Source organism: Coregonus lavaretus (genome assembly GCF_964263955.1).
Source record: "Coregonus lavaretus genome assembly, chromosome: 22".
Lineage (NCBI taxonomy): Eukaryota > Metazoa > Chordata > Actinopteri > Salmoniformes > Salmonidae > Coregonus > Coregonus lavaretus.
In genome coordinates, this window is record NC_140009.1 from 9,393,713 (window position 1) to 9,408,406 (window position 14,694).

Below are 14,694 nucleotides of genomic sequence, written 5' to 3' on the forward strand. Positions count from 1 at the left end.
TCTCGCATGGAATAGCCTTCATTTCTCAGAACAAGAAATGACTAACGAGTTTCAGAAGAAAGTTATTTGTTTCTGGCCATTTTGAGCCTGTAATCGAACCCACAACTGCTGATGCTCCAGATATTCAACTAGTCTCAAGAAGGCCAGTTTTATTGCTTCATGAATCAGCACAACAGTTTTCAGCTGTGCTAACATAATTGCAAAAGGGTTTTCTAATGATCAATTAGCCTTTTAAAATGATAAACTTGGATTAGCAAACACATTGTGCCGTTGGAACACAGGACTGATGGTTGCTGATAATGGGCCTCTGTACGCCTATGTAGATTTTCCATTAAAAAATCAGACGTTTCAAGCTACAATAGCCATTTACAACATTAATAATGTCTACACTGTATTTCTGATCAATTTGATGTTATTCTTATGGACAAAAAACATGCTTTTCTTTTCGAAAACAAGGACATTTCTAAGTGACCCCAAACTTTTGAACGGTAGTGTACAACATCATATAGAAGATGTAGCTACAGTGCCTTCAGAAAGTATTCACACCCCTTGACTTATTATACATTGTTGTGTTACAGCCAGAATTCAAAATGGATTAGATTGATATTTTTTCTCACCCATTTACACACAATACCCCATAATAACAAAGTGAAAAAGTGTTTTTAGAAATGTTGCACATTTATTGAAATCGGAAATATCTAATTTACATAAGAATTCACAACCCTGAGTCAACACTTTATAGCATCACCTTTGGCAGCGATTACAGACAAGTCTTTCTGGGTAACTCTTTAACCCATAAGAGTCTAAGCCCCATCTAAGCCAGGGGCATTGAATAACAGATTCACTACATGGAACAACAGTTAGTCCCCCCCAAAAAAATCTAAAGGAAGTTTGTTCTGAACTGTCTGTCCTATAGAAATATCAGGAAACATTTGTTATATACACATACATACATATACATATACATATATATATATATATATATATATATATATATATATATATATATATATATATATATATGGACACACCTACTCATTCCAGGGTTTTTCTTTATTTTTACTATTTTCTACTTATAGAATCATGTAGTAACCAAAAAAGCATTAAACAAATCTAAATATATTTTATATTTGAGATTCTTCAAAGTAGCCACCCTTTGCGTTGATGACAGCTTTGCACACTCTTGGATTTCTCTTAACCAGCTGAGGAATGCCTTTCCAACAGTCTTGAAGGAGTTCCCACATATGCTGAGCACTTGTTGACTGCTTTTCCTTCACTCTGCCGTCTAACTCATCCCAAACCATCTGAATTGGGTTGAGATCAGGTGATTGTGGAGGCCAGTTCATCTGATGCAGCACTCAATCACTCTCCTGCTTGGTCAAATAGCCCTTACACAGCCTGGAGGTGAGTTTTAGGTCACTGTCCTGTTGAAAAACAAATGATAGTCCCACTAAGCGCAAACCAGATGGGATGGCGTATCGTTGCAGAATGCTGTGGTAGCCATGCTGGTTAAGTGTACCTTGAATTCTAAATAAAATCACTGACAGTGTCACCAGCAAAGCACCCCCACACCATCATACCTCCTCCTCCATGCTTCACAGCGGGAACCACACATGCGGAGGTCATCCGTTCACCTACTCTGCGTCTCACAAAGACACGGCGGTTGGAACCAAAAATCTCAGATTTGGACTCATCAGACCGATTTCCACCAGTCTAATGTCCATTGCTCGTGTTTCTTGGCCCAAGCTAGTCTCTTCTTCTTATTGGTGTCCTTTAGTAGTGGTTTCTTTGCAGCAATTCGACCATGAAGGCCTGATTCACGCAGTCTCCTCTGAACAGCTGATGTTGAGATGCGTCTGTTACTTGAACTCCGTGAAGGATTTATTTGGGCTGCAATTCTTGAGGCTTGTAACTGTAATGAACTTATCCTCTGCAGCAGAGGTAACTCTGGGTCTTCCTTTCCTGTGGCGGTCCTCATGAGAGCCAGTTTCATCATAGCGCTTGATGGTTTTTGCGACTGCACTTTAAGAAACGTTCAAAGTTCTTGACATTTTCCGGATTGACTGACCTTCATGTCTTAAAGTAATGATGTACTCTCTTTGCTTATTTTAGCTGTTCTTGCCATAATATGGACTTGGTCTTTTACCAAATAGGGCTATCTTCTGTATACCACCCCTACCTTGTCACAACACAACTGATTGGCTCAAACGCATTAAGGAAAGAAAGAAATTTCACAAATTAACTTTTAACAAGGCACACCTGTTATCTGAAATGCATTCCAGGTGACTACCTCATGAAGCTGGTTGAGAGTGTGCAAAGCTGTCATCAAGGCAAAGGGTGGCTACTTTGAAGAATCTCAAATATAACATCTATTTTGATTTGTTTGACACTTTTTTGGGTTACTACATGATTCCATATGTGTTATTTCATAGTTTTGATGTCTTCACTATTATTCTACAATGTAGAAAATAGTTTTAAAAAATAAAGAAAAACCCTGGAATGAGTAGGTGTGTAGGTCAAGCAGGTCCTCTCACCTGTCCTGGTCTTGGTGTTGGTGAGGATCTCCTGTAGCCGCTCCTGTAGTTTATCTGCTCTCCTCCTCTCCAGCTGTAGCTGCCTCTTCAAGTCTTTCAGCTACAAACAATGCAACAAAGCCCATGAGAGGAGAGTACACTACTTCATTTGAAAATGCAATAGATAACAGCATGCGACTCAGGGAGAGGCAAAGATAATCTTAGACAGGCATCTGATTAAGACAAAGAAAACAATCAAATAAGATGAACCATCCTACCCTGAAAATTATTTCGATTGTGGCTGGAATAGGGAGCTACAAAACCCTTACGACCCCTATGCCTTAGGCTAGCCCATATGCTTGCAATTATCTGCAGATTCTTATCATCAAGGCAGGCATCCGGTAACTGCTTGCAAAGGGGTCAAACTGGCATATAGAAAAGGCTGCCCCGATTCTACTTCTCTGGAGAAGAGTGGGTGCGGCTGAGTGAGTTGCCTGCCTACCTGCCACCTGTAAATTATAATTTAATTACAACTCTGTACTAAATGGAAGGGGCCTGACTCATCAGTTTCCCTGCTCAGATGTTAGTGGTCAGAGAAGAGAGAGAGAGGGGGGGGGGGGGGGGGGGGGGGGGGGGGCGAGAGAGCGCGAGAGAGAGAGAGAGAGGGAGTGAGAAGAGAGGGAGGGAGAGAGAGAGGGAGTGAGAAGAGAGGGAGAGAGAGAGGGAGCGAGAAGAGAAGAGAGAGAGGGTGTTCCACTTACTGCTGAACTACCTTTCTTCTCCAGGATCCTCTGGCCATCCACCGTATCTTTAATCTCCTGAACACCACAAAGACAGGGAGAGTACATCATGGAGGCTCTAATGAGAACCATTACATGAGCACACAGGCTTTATTATACAGCTTATACTGGAAAATATGTGTACATGTATGGAACATTTCAAACTGTACTTTCCTCTGAAAATGTGATAGAAAAAGGGGAGTTTAAAGGGGGGTTAGTTTACCTGCTTCAGTTTTCCAATGGTTTCATTTTGCACATCCCTCTCCTTCTCTAGCTCCGTCAACTGCAGCTTCACACCACCTAGATCACATGCCTTTCCCTGAATGAGAAAAACAAAGAATACATATTCAGTTTTTCTGTTATTTTCCCATATCCAATCTTAGAATCTGATGGGGTTTAAAAGGTTAGAGGGAAAACATACGTTTCAACATAATAAGGTTACTATTCACACCATGCTAATGGTATATTTACAGTGATTACGAGATTAACATAAATTGGATCATTCTGAATTAATTTCATGATACTAACAGGATTTTAATTGAAACAGTGGGGGTTCAATTTCAAACAAAAGCACATCACCAAACCTACCAGCCCAATTAGAGTTACACATAGAAGAGAAACACACATAAGAAACACTTTGAATTGCTAAATAAGTACAGTTCAATGAACATCAGGTCAGCAGACGAGACTAGCAATTTGAGTCATGGCTTCATCTACCTGGGCCAACTGCAGTGAACAAAGCCTACATACACTCCCAGTCAGTATTCCCCAGGGTCAACTGCAGTGAACAAAGCCTACATCCACTCCCAGTCAGTATAGTATTCCCCTGGGCCAACTAGTGTTGTCACGATACCAGAATTTTCACTTCCATACCAGGTTTAGTCTCACGATACTCGATACCATCGCGATACTCCATACCACAACAAAGAAAATAAAATAAGGCGTATTAGCCAAAGTCACAGAATGGCACTTGATCCAGACAGATAAACTATGTTCAATCGTTGGGCAGCTTTAGAGCTCCATATCATTACATTTGAAAAATGTTATGTCTATTTGTTTTTGGGGCCATTCATTAATAAATTATACAATCAATTTGACCTTGTTTTTACCAATCTAACTACAAAACAACATAATAGTAATAATTTATTTGAATGTTACTGTAAATCTCTATTAATAAACTGGGTAAATCAAGATGTGGCCTAGGTCTATTCAAAATACAGGTGAATGCATATTATTCAATAGGAGTGTGTGCATGCATTGAGTTATTGAGCTTGTTCAAGCTGATTTCATGGGACTACAGATGGCAAACAATCCCTCCCATTTAGGATGTATTTTATTGGCAACTGCTAGGAGAACATATTCTATTGTACGATCAACAACATCTGCATAGAAGAAGCAATCTCTTCTTTTATAAAAGTGTTATAGTAATGACATCATTCGCGAGGCAGAACATGGCTGTGGAATCTGTCTTTGTTGCTATGGAATCTAGTGAAAACAGTTTTTGGTGGCGGCAGAGACTAAATGAATTAATAACGTTTTGGTTGACAATCAGCTTTGAAATCAGCATATTTTGCATTATGGTTTGCATATTATCACAAACAATGTACTAGGGCATTATGGTTTGCATATTTTCACAAACAATGTACTAGGGTAGTGAATTCTGCAAGGAAAGTTAGCCTACAATTAAAGCTGGAATCTACCGGTATTGTCTTGCATTGTAAAAGTGTTCTATCCTGTATGGACATTGTTTTGCAAACAGTAATGAACAGTTTGAACATTTTACCAGTTAAAACTCGGGACCTTATATGGTATGACGGGAATAATCTGTTGTAAAAATGTTTATTATGGGTTATTATGGGACCAGAGTTTTTTTTTTTTTTTTTATAAAAACATGTTGTTTTTTTTACTCCTGGAAAAAGTCCTGGCCTTGGGGAGGATGAAAGCCCTGTCAAACTGCAGCAACCTTACTGGTTCATATGAATTATATTTTAAAGAAGGACTAGGGGGGGTTCTTATACACAGAGAGAGCAACATGATTGGACAATAAAACTCACATGGCTGAGCTTGCTTTATGCAGGTCTGCATCGCATAGTCCTGCCCTATGCAACTGTAGGCCTAATTAAAAATTTACTCACAGTCTATGTCAGATATTGTGTTTATTGATTAATTCCAGTTAATAATTTTGGATTTAAAAAGTCTAAGTAGCCTAGTCCGTTTAAATATAAAACAAATTTGATCCCATTCACATTTTCACAAACAAGTGGGCTATAAATACCCTGGCCAGAGGGACAGGAGCATAGCTAGACTATGCAGCTGCTGTTGTTGTTAGTTTACATGCAATACAGCACATCAGATCGCTAGTGTTTAGGTGTTTAGGCTGCTACATTTATGGAAGAGTTTTCGCTTGTGTCTGTCGGGAGTAATGTGTTACCAGGCTTGCTAAATAAATACCGGAGGAAAGTGGAGAGCATGCCTTGAGCTTAGTGCATTGTTCCATGAATCTGATTGGTCAAGAGCCTGCAGCAGCACTCCGATGTGAAGGACAGAGAAATTGTGCGCAAGTTCAAAAATCATGGAGGCAAATCAGTTAAAAAAAAACGGCACTTTGCCCCTCTTTTTAAAAACGGAACTTTGCGTTAATATATTGAAAAGTGCTGTGGCAAATGCCGCCTCACCACAGGTTTTCCCGGCGGCCCTGGAATGAGTAAGTGGAGCAGGCACTTTGCTCTTGGCGTTATAAAGGGGCTGTGCTGGTAGACAGACTTGATACTCTCAATCACGTGAGACATTTGACAGAAGTACTGAACGGAACAACAACTCTAGTACCGAACAGTTTTTGTTTTTCACATACAGTAACAAAGTTTCAGTATACCGTGCAACACTAAGGCCAACTGCAGTGAACAAAGCCTACATACACTCCCAGTAGGTATTCCCCTGGGCCCAGAGGAAAGTGTCTGTCTGAGTGTGTTGCTGTGTACACCACTCTGCCGTGTCTGTCTGAGATGAGGAAAACAAGTGAAACAACCTCCAGTTGGAGAGTATGTTCTTTCTGCAGCTTCTCCATGCGCTCCTGGTGCTCCAGACTGCTCCTCTCTGTGCTCTCCTGAACACAGGGAGGGACACGACATTGGAACAAGCAATCAACTAATCATCAGCACACATCTATTTTTAGAATTCTTTAACAGGCTAAACTACTGTAAATATTTAAAGCCATTAAATCGCAGTAAATGCTAGAAAACAAAACAAATCTGAGCAGAAATAAGTAAGAAGCACTAGTGACACCATGTGGTCAGTGTTACCGTGACACCATGTGGTCAGTGTTACCGTGACACCATGTGGTCAGTGTTACCGTGACACCATGTGGTCAGTGTTACCATGACACCATGTGGTCAGTGTTACTCTAGGCAGTGAAGGGCGCCTCTAACTGCCAGTATTGATCACTCATTAACCTCCTCTTCAACACCATTTCTGTATGTTCATGTAAAAGCTTTAAAGTGTATAGTGGTACAACACAGCATAACTAACCCACTTCAGTAAGTACTGTAATATTCTAGTGAAAGTGAAGTTGATAGTTGCTAGTGTACCTCAGCCTCTTTGAGTCTGCGTTCGAACCAGCCCTTAGTGTTCTCCATGGACTGGACCTGGGCCTGCAGCTCTTCCACACTCTGCTGCAGACCCTCCAGCTCCTTATTGCGAGCCTAGAGGTCAAAGGTCACATTAATTCACAAGCAATGTAGCTTCTCATGTTCTCTCCCTTCTCATTGGCTCTGTGGCACTGAATCTAAATGTGTCCCACCGTCTTCACCTTCTCATCTCGGAGCTGTGAGCGGATATCCTCCTCTGTGCGGTTCTTGTCCTCGTGGAGACTCCTCAGCTCCTTCTCATAGCGCGCCCGCACCCCCAGCACCTCCTTCTCATGCTGCAAACGCAAGTCGCTCAGCTCCTCCTTATGCCGGGACTTCTCTGTGATTATCTGGATGGCCAGTTCATCCAGCATGGCCTTCCGCTTGTCAGCTGTCTGCAGGTGGACGGAGACAGGGAGGATATCTCTGGACGTTACTACATATCTCTGACATTTATTGTGCTGATAAATGAACAATAACATTCACACTCATCCAGCACTGATTCACTCATTTTTAAACAAACCATGGAGACAAATCTTTGAATCATAATCCTGAATTCATATAAATCTAACTCAAATATAACTGTGATAAGTCCAAGACTGGCACATAAGCTAATTGAAGCTGTGATGTCTATTTATGGTCTGTGACCCTGTGGGCAGAAGGAGTGGAGCTTGAGGGAGGTCAACTCAGCACTCCCACTTTCCCTGGCATACAGTAATGCCAATTACTACAGTGCCATGTGTGTACGCCTCCTGCAAGTGTCTCTCTGTCTCTCTGTGTCACAGATAGCCCACCTTTTTAGCCTCCTCCAGCTCTTGCTGTAGTCTGTCTTTCCATTGGTCCATTTCAGTCAGCTGTTCCAACAGTCTGCTGTTGGCACGGTTCACCTCCTACAGAGAAAAAGACAGCGAAAGAGAGTATAAAAATTAATTTGCAACTCCAGCTTTTTACTCCTTGACCTACAATATAAGTAATAACCACTATAAAAGTAAGGTTTATTTCAGTTGTTCTTGCGAGTATGCACGCACTAGGACAATCTGATGGCCACACAAACCTGTAGCTGAGAGTTAAGGTAATCTCTCTGTGCCAGGAAGCTCTCCTGCTCTGTCCGTCTCTGCTGCAGCTCCACGTTCAGAGCCGTGTTTTGGTCACGCAAAAGGTTCATCTCCTGAGTCTTCACTGTCTGAATCTAATGACAACGCCCACCCACTGGTCAGTGCACACTCAGCTCAGCCATTTTACACAGGTATTTCTAGACTTGGTTTAATGAAACATGGATCATCTGGATCAGTAGGGTAGAAGTGGAGAAAGTGAGACATGAAAAGCAGATGAGCAGAAGTTGGACGACTGTGGATTAAGCTTTGTAGGGAAAACAACAAACCGTTAGTATTATTGTAAGGAGCAGCAACTAATGTGTCTGAACTATTGATATAATTACCATCCGTTAGTATGTGAAAAATGTCTTTACCTCCCTGACTTTATTCACATCAGCTTGACTTGTCATAATGGTGATGCATCATGGGTAATGGCTGGTGAGTGGTGACAATGGTAGAATGAATATTGACTAGGTTTTCGTGGGGTTTGAGCCGGGCCCGGGGTCCTGGCAGGGCGGGGGTCAGGATACTCTACCTGTTCTAGAGCGACTAGGTTAGTCCTGAGAGCATCGTTCTCAGTCAGGATACTCTACCTGTTCTAGAGCGACTAGGTTAGTCCTGAGAGCATCGTTCTCAGTCAGGATACTCTCCACCTGCTCCTGACTCACAGCACTCTGACACGCTATCTGCATCACAGCGCCACACACAGGGTAAACACAGGGGGCACCACCCAGGACAGCCAGGGAGGGAAAAGAGGAGAGACGGAGGAAAAAGACAATGTGCAAGGTGAAGAAAAGGATACAAGAGGTGGCGATTGGCAAAACAACAATATGTATTGAAAGAGAAGGGGGAAAGGCGGTTTCCATTGATAGGATGGACGGATCATCAACGGAACAATAAAGGAAGAAGGGGTCGGGGTGAAATTACCAGAAGAGGATCAGTAAGGCACGAAAAACAGATGGCAAAGGAATTTTAAAAAATAAGGATAAATTAGGTCATGTAGAATGAAACAATGAAGAACGGTGACAGAAGCCAGATGAGAAACAGAATGTCTGCATGACGCACCAAAAATACTTGGAATAAAAAAGTACTTCCATATTGTAAAGAGAAAATGAAAAGAGAACACAACAGCAGACTCCAATGCCTTATCTTGTTGTCTATCCAAAGCAGAGTTCAAGTTAATTAAGACTTGTGACGTCTCAGAGGACATAAGTGCCAGTCATGCTAACAGCCAGGCAGGCAGGGCCCTGTGTAATTCATTGAGAGATCTAGGAGGCCTTACTAAAGTGGAAAAACAGACTGGTCCCTAATGAAGTGCACCGTGCCCACAAAGACAGCACCACTCTCTTCCAGACAACCTCTTCACACTTCGACTAATCTCTAATTATTTAGGCTGATCCTCACTCTGCCTTTTCATTAACCGTCAATTAAATGTCTCGACTTTAAGATAATTTGAACGTTAGGAAAAATATAGCATACAGTGCATTCGGAAAGTATTCAGACCCCTTGACTTTTTCCTAATTTTGTTACATTACAGCCGTCTTCTAAAATTGATTTTTTTCCTCATCAATCTACACACAATAACCAATAGGCCTCCTGTAGCTCAGTTGGTAGAGCATGGCGCTTGCAACGCCAGGGTTGTGGGTTCGATTCCCATGGGGGGCCAGTATGACAAATGTATGCACTCACTAACTGTAAGTGGCTCTGGATAAGAGCGTCTGCTAAATGACTAAAATGTAAATGACAAAGTGAAAACAGGTTTTTAGACATTTTAGCAAATATATAAAAAATTAAAAACAGAAATACCTTATTTACATACGTTTTCAGACCCTTTGCTATGAGACTTGAAATTGAGCTCAGGTACATCCTGTTTCCATTGATCATCCTTGAGATGTTTCTACAACTTGATTGGAGTCCCCCTGTGGTAAATTCAATTGATTGGACATGATTGGGAAAGGCACACACCTGTCTATACCACCGGTCAAAAGTTTTAGAACACCTACTCATTCAAGGGTTTTTCTTTTTTTTAAACTATTTTCTACATTGTAGAATAATAGTGAAGACATCAAAACTATGAAATAACAAATATGGAATCATGTAGTAACCAAAAAAGTGTTACACAAATCAAAATATATTTTATATTTGACTTTCTTCAAATAGCCATCCTTTGCCTTGATGACAGCTTTGCACACTCTTGGCATTCTCTCAACCAGCTTCATGAGGAATGCTTTTCCAACAGTCTTGAAGGAGTTCCCACATCTGCTGAGCACTTGATGGCTGCTTTTCCTTCACTCTGCGGTCCGACTCATTCCAAACTATCTAAATTTAGTTGAGGTCGGGGGATTGTGGAGGCCAGGTCATCTGATGCAGCACTCCATCGCTCTCCTTCTTGGTCAATAGCCCTTACAAAGCCTGGAGGTCATTGTCCTGTTGAAAAACAAATGCTAGTCCCACTAAGCCCAAACCAGATGGGATGGCGTATCGCTGCAGAATGCTGTGGTAGCCACGCTGGTTAAGTGCGCCTTGAATTCTAAACAAATCACAGACAGTGTCACCAGCAAAGCACCCCCACACCATAGCACCTCCTCCTCCATGCTTTACGGTGGGAAATACACATGCAGAGATCATCCGTTCACCCACACCGTGTCTCACAAAGACACAGCCGTTGGAACCAAACATCTCCAAATTGGACTCCAGACCAAAGGACAAATTTCCATCGTTCTAATGTCCATTGCTCGTGTTTCTTGGCCCAAGCAAGTCTCTTCTTCTTATTGGTGTCCTTTAGTAGTGGTTTCTTTGCAGCAATTCGACCATGAAGGCCTGATTCACACAGTCTCCTCTGAACAGTTGATGTTGAGATGTGTCTGTTACTTGAACTCTGTGAAGCATTTATTTGGGTTGCAATTTCTGAGATTGGTAACTAATGAACTTATCCTCTGCAGCAGAGGTAATTCTGGGTCTTCCATTCCTGTGGCGGAGCCAGTTTCATCATAGCGCTTGACGGTTTTTGCGACAGCACTTGAAGAAACGTTCAAAGTTCTTGAAATGTTCCGTATTGACTGACCTTCACTGTCACGGATTCTGCCGAGGCTGCTCCTCCTCCTTGTTCGGGCAGGCTTCGGCGTTCGTCGTCCCCGGATTACTAGCTGCCACCGTTGAATGTTTCTATGTTTGATTGCTTTTGTCTGTCTGTTGCACCTGTGTCCGTTTGTGTCTAATTGTGTGTCCTATAAGTTGCCTGTTTGGTGTTGGTTAGTTTGTGTGTTGTTATTCGCCTGTCCGTTAGTGCTGCGTGTTTTTCTCTGTTTATTGTTTTATTGGTTTACGCACAGTTTGCTTAATCGCTTGCCTCTGTTTATTGTTGAGGCCGTTCATTGTATTGTGCTTTGGTTTGCACTAGTAAACTTTGTTGGACTAAGCTTCGGTGTCCTGCGCCTGACTCCCACACCACATTAACCTCAGCCATTGACAGAACAACACACCTTTATGGAGTCAGCAGGAGCAGCGGCGGCCCCCAAGTCGCTGGAGGATCGGATCAGCGACCAAGACACCATGATCCGGCAACTTGGGGCCGCCATGAACGAGGTGTCCAATACGCTGCGTCGATTGGTTACGGGAGAGGTGCCCACGCCTTCGCACACCTTACCATCACCATCGGCCAGTCCTCCTCTCCCAGCACCGGAACCCAGTGGCATTCGGCTTTCGCTCCCGAGGGCATATGATGGTTCTGCAGCCGGGTGTCAGGGGTTCCTCCTGCAGGTGGAACTCTACCTGGCCACCTTACACCCGGCGCCCTCGGGATACGAGAGCGTCTCCGCCCTCATCTCCTATCTATCCGGCAAGGCGTTGGAGTGGGCCAACGCCGAATGGAGGGGAATAGACGCCGCCACCATCACCTACGCGGAGTTCTCCCGCCGCTTCAGGGCTGTGTTCGATCATCCACCTGAGGGGAAGGCGGCGGGGGAGCGTCTGTTCCACCTCCGACAGGAGAAGAGGAGTGCACAGGAGTTCGCCCTGGAGTCCCGGACTCTAGCGGCGGATGCGGGGTGGAATGAGAGGGCCCTCATCGACCATTACCGGTGTAGCCTACGAGAGGACGTTCGTCGTGAGCTGGCCTGCAGGGACACCAACCTATCCTTCGACCAGTTGGTGGACATTTCCATCCGTCTCGACACCCTGCTGGCTACCCGCGGACGTCCCGAGTGGGGGTCGTCCATTCCACCCTCCAGCAACTCCGAGCCGGTTCCCATGGAGCTCGGGGGTGCTGGCGCTAGGGAGAGGAGGAGAGAGAACCCGAGGGGGGCCGTCCCCTGCACCAACTGTGGCCGTGGAGGACACACTGCGGCTAGGTGCTGGGGAGGGTCTCCTGGGAGAGGGGACAACAGGTCACGCACTGGGGAGTCATTTCAGGTGAGTAGGCGTCCCACTTACCCAGAGCTCTCTGTTGGTCACTTGTGTATACCTGTGAGATTTCCACAGGTGGCACCTCATTCCCAGCATAAGGCGCTAGTAGATTCAGGCGCAGCTGGGAACTTTGTTGATCGTGAATTTTGTTATAGGTTAGGAATTCCCCTTCGGCCGGTAGAAGCCCCCTTTCCTGTTCATGCCCTAGACAGCCGGCCGCTGGGGTCGGGGTTGATCAGAGAAGTCACAGCACCACTTAAGATGACGATGCAGGGGGGTCATGAGGAGATCATTCAGTTTTATCTGATCGACTCTCCTGCGTATCCCGTGGTGCTGGGGCTTCCCTGGTTAAGCGCCCATGATCCTACCATTGCGTGGCAACAGAGGGCTCTTATGGAGTGGTCTGCCCAGTGTGTAGGGAGATGTCTAGGTGTTTCCTTAGGGGCGACCTCGGTGGAGAGTCCGAACCAAGTGCCCGCAATGCGCATTCCCCCTGAATATGAGGATTTAGCACTTGTGTTCAGCAAAACGAGGGCAACACGGCTACCACCTCATAGACAGGGGGATTGTGCGATAGATCTCCAAACAGGAGCGGCACTTCCGCGGAGCCGTGTGTATCCCCTGTCTCAAGAGGAGACCGCGGCTATGGAGACTTACATAGCCGAGTCCTTGGCACAGGGACACATACGGTCCTCCACTTCCCCGGTTTCCTCGAGTTTCTTCTTTGTGAAGAAGAAGGACGTGGGGTTTGCGCCCGTGTATTGATTACCGTAGTCTCAATCAGATCACGGTTAAGTACAGTTACCCTCTTCCTCTGATTGCGACTATGACGGAGTCATTACGCGGAGCGCGGTTCTTCACAAAGTTAGATCTCAGGAGCGCGTACAATCTGGTGCGCATTAGGGAGGGGGATGAATGGAAAACAGCATTTAGCACCACCTCGGGGCATTACGAGTATCTCGTCATGCCATACGGGTTAATGAATGCTCCTTCAGTCTTCCAATCCTTTGTTGACGAGATTTTCCGGGACATGCATGGGCAGGGTGTGGTAGTATACATCGACAACATCCTAGTGTACTCTTCTACACGAGCCGAGCATGTAGCCCTGGTGCGCCGAGTGTTGAGGAGGCTGTTGGAGCATGACTTGTATGTCAAGGCAGAGAAATGCTTGTTTTTCCAGGAGTCCGTCTCCTTTTTGGGTTATCGATTGTCCGCGTCTGGTGTGAAGATAGAGGTTGACCGTGTGTCGGCCGTGCGTAATTGGCAAACTCCAACCACTGTAAAAGAGGTGCAGCAGTTTTTGGGTTTTGCTAATTACTACCGGAGGTTTATCCGGGGCTTTGGACAGGTGGCAGCTCCCATTACGTCCCTGCTAAAGGGGGGTCCGGTGCGTTTGCAGTGGTCAGCTGAGGCGGACAGGGCATTTGTTAAACTAAAGAACCTGTTCACTTCGGCTCCGGTGCTGGCGCATCCGGATCCCGCTTTACCATTCCAAGTTGAGGTAGACGCGTCCGAGGCCGGTATTGGGGCAGTCCTTTCGCAACGGTCCGGCACGCCACCTAAACTCCGCCCCTGTGCGTTCTATTCTAAGAAGCTCAGCTCGGCGGAGCGTAATTATGACGTAGGGGACAGGGAGCTGTTAGCTGTAGTCCAGGCCCTAAAGGTGTGGAGGCATTGGCTTGAGGGGGCTCAACACCCTTTCCTCATTCTGACTGACCACCGTAACCTGGAGTACATCCGGGCAGCTAGGAGACTAAACCCTCGTCAGGCTAGGTGGAACATGTTCCTAACCCGGTTTGTTTTTAAGATCACATACATCCCAGGGTCCCAGAACAGTAAGGCAGATGCCCTGTCCCGGCGGTATGACACAGAGGAGAGGTCCATTGAGCCTACTCCCATACTGCCGGAGTCTTGTCTGGTGGCTCCGGTGGTGTGGGAGGTAGATGCGGAGATCGAGCGGGCACTGCGTACCGACCCTACTCCCCCAGAGTGTCCGGTGGGGCGGACGTATGTTCCGCTCGAGGTTCGTGACCGCCTTATCTATTGGGCTCATACATCACCCTCCTCTGGACATCCAGGTATTGGCCGGACAGTGCACTGCCTTAGCGTGAAATACTGGTGGCCAACGTTAGCTAGGGATGTGAGGGTGTATGTCTCCTCCTGCTCGGTGTGCGCCCAGTGTAAGGCGCCTAGACATTTGCCCAGGGGAAAGTTACATCCCCTGCCCGTTCCACAACGACCATGGTCCCACCTCTCGGTGGATTTTGTGACAGACCTTCCC

At 45.2% G+C, this 14,694-nt stretch overlaps 1 protein-coding gene across 1 annotated transcript in view; it reads right to left on the reverse strand.

The window, feature by feature from the left end:
- Positions 1 to 14,694, reverse strand: part of gripap1 (GRIP1 associated protein 1) — a 94,202-nt gene that overhangs the window by 55,363 nt on the left and 24,145 nt on the right. Inside the window, exons 15-22 of the mRNA XM_084186582.1 lie at positions 7,970 to 8,104; positions 7,710 to 7,805; positions 7,098 to 7,310; positions 6,877 to 6,990; positions 6,318 to 6,395; positions 3,516 to 3,611; positions 3,275 to 3,331; positions 2,535 to 2,634 (exon numbers count right to left, since the gene is read on the reverse strand). Coding sequence (XP_084042708.1) covers positions 2,535 to 2,634; positions 3,275 to 3,331; positions 3,516 to 3,611; positions 6,318 to 6,395; positions 6,877 to 6,990; positions 7,098 to 7,310; positions 7,710 to 7,805; positions 7,970 to 8,104 — 889 coding nt within the window. The remainder of the gene's footprint in view (positions 1 to 2,534; positions 2,635 to 3,274; positions 3,332 to 3,515; positions 3,612 to 6,317; positions 6,396 to 6,876; positions 6,991 to 7,097; positions 7,311 to 7,709; positions 7,806 to 7,969; positions 8,105 to 14,694) is intronic.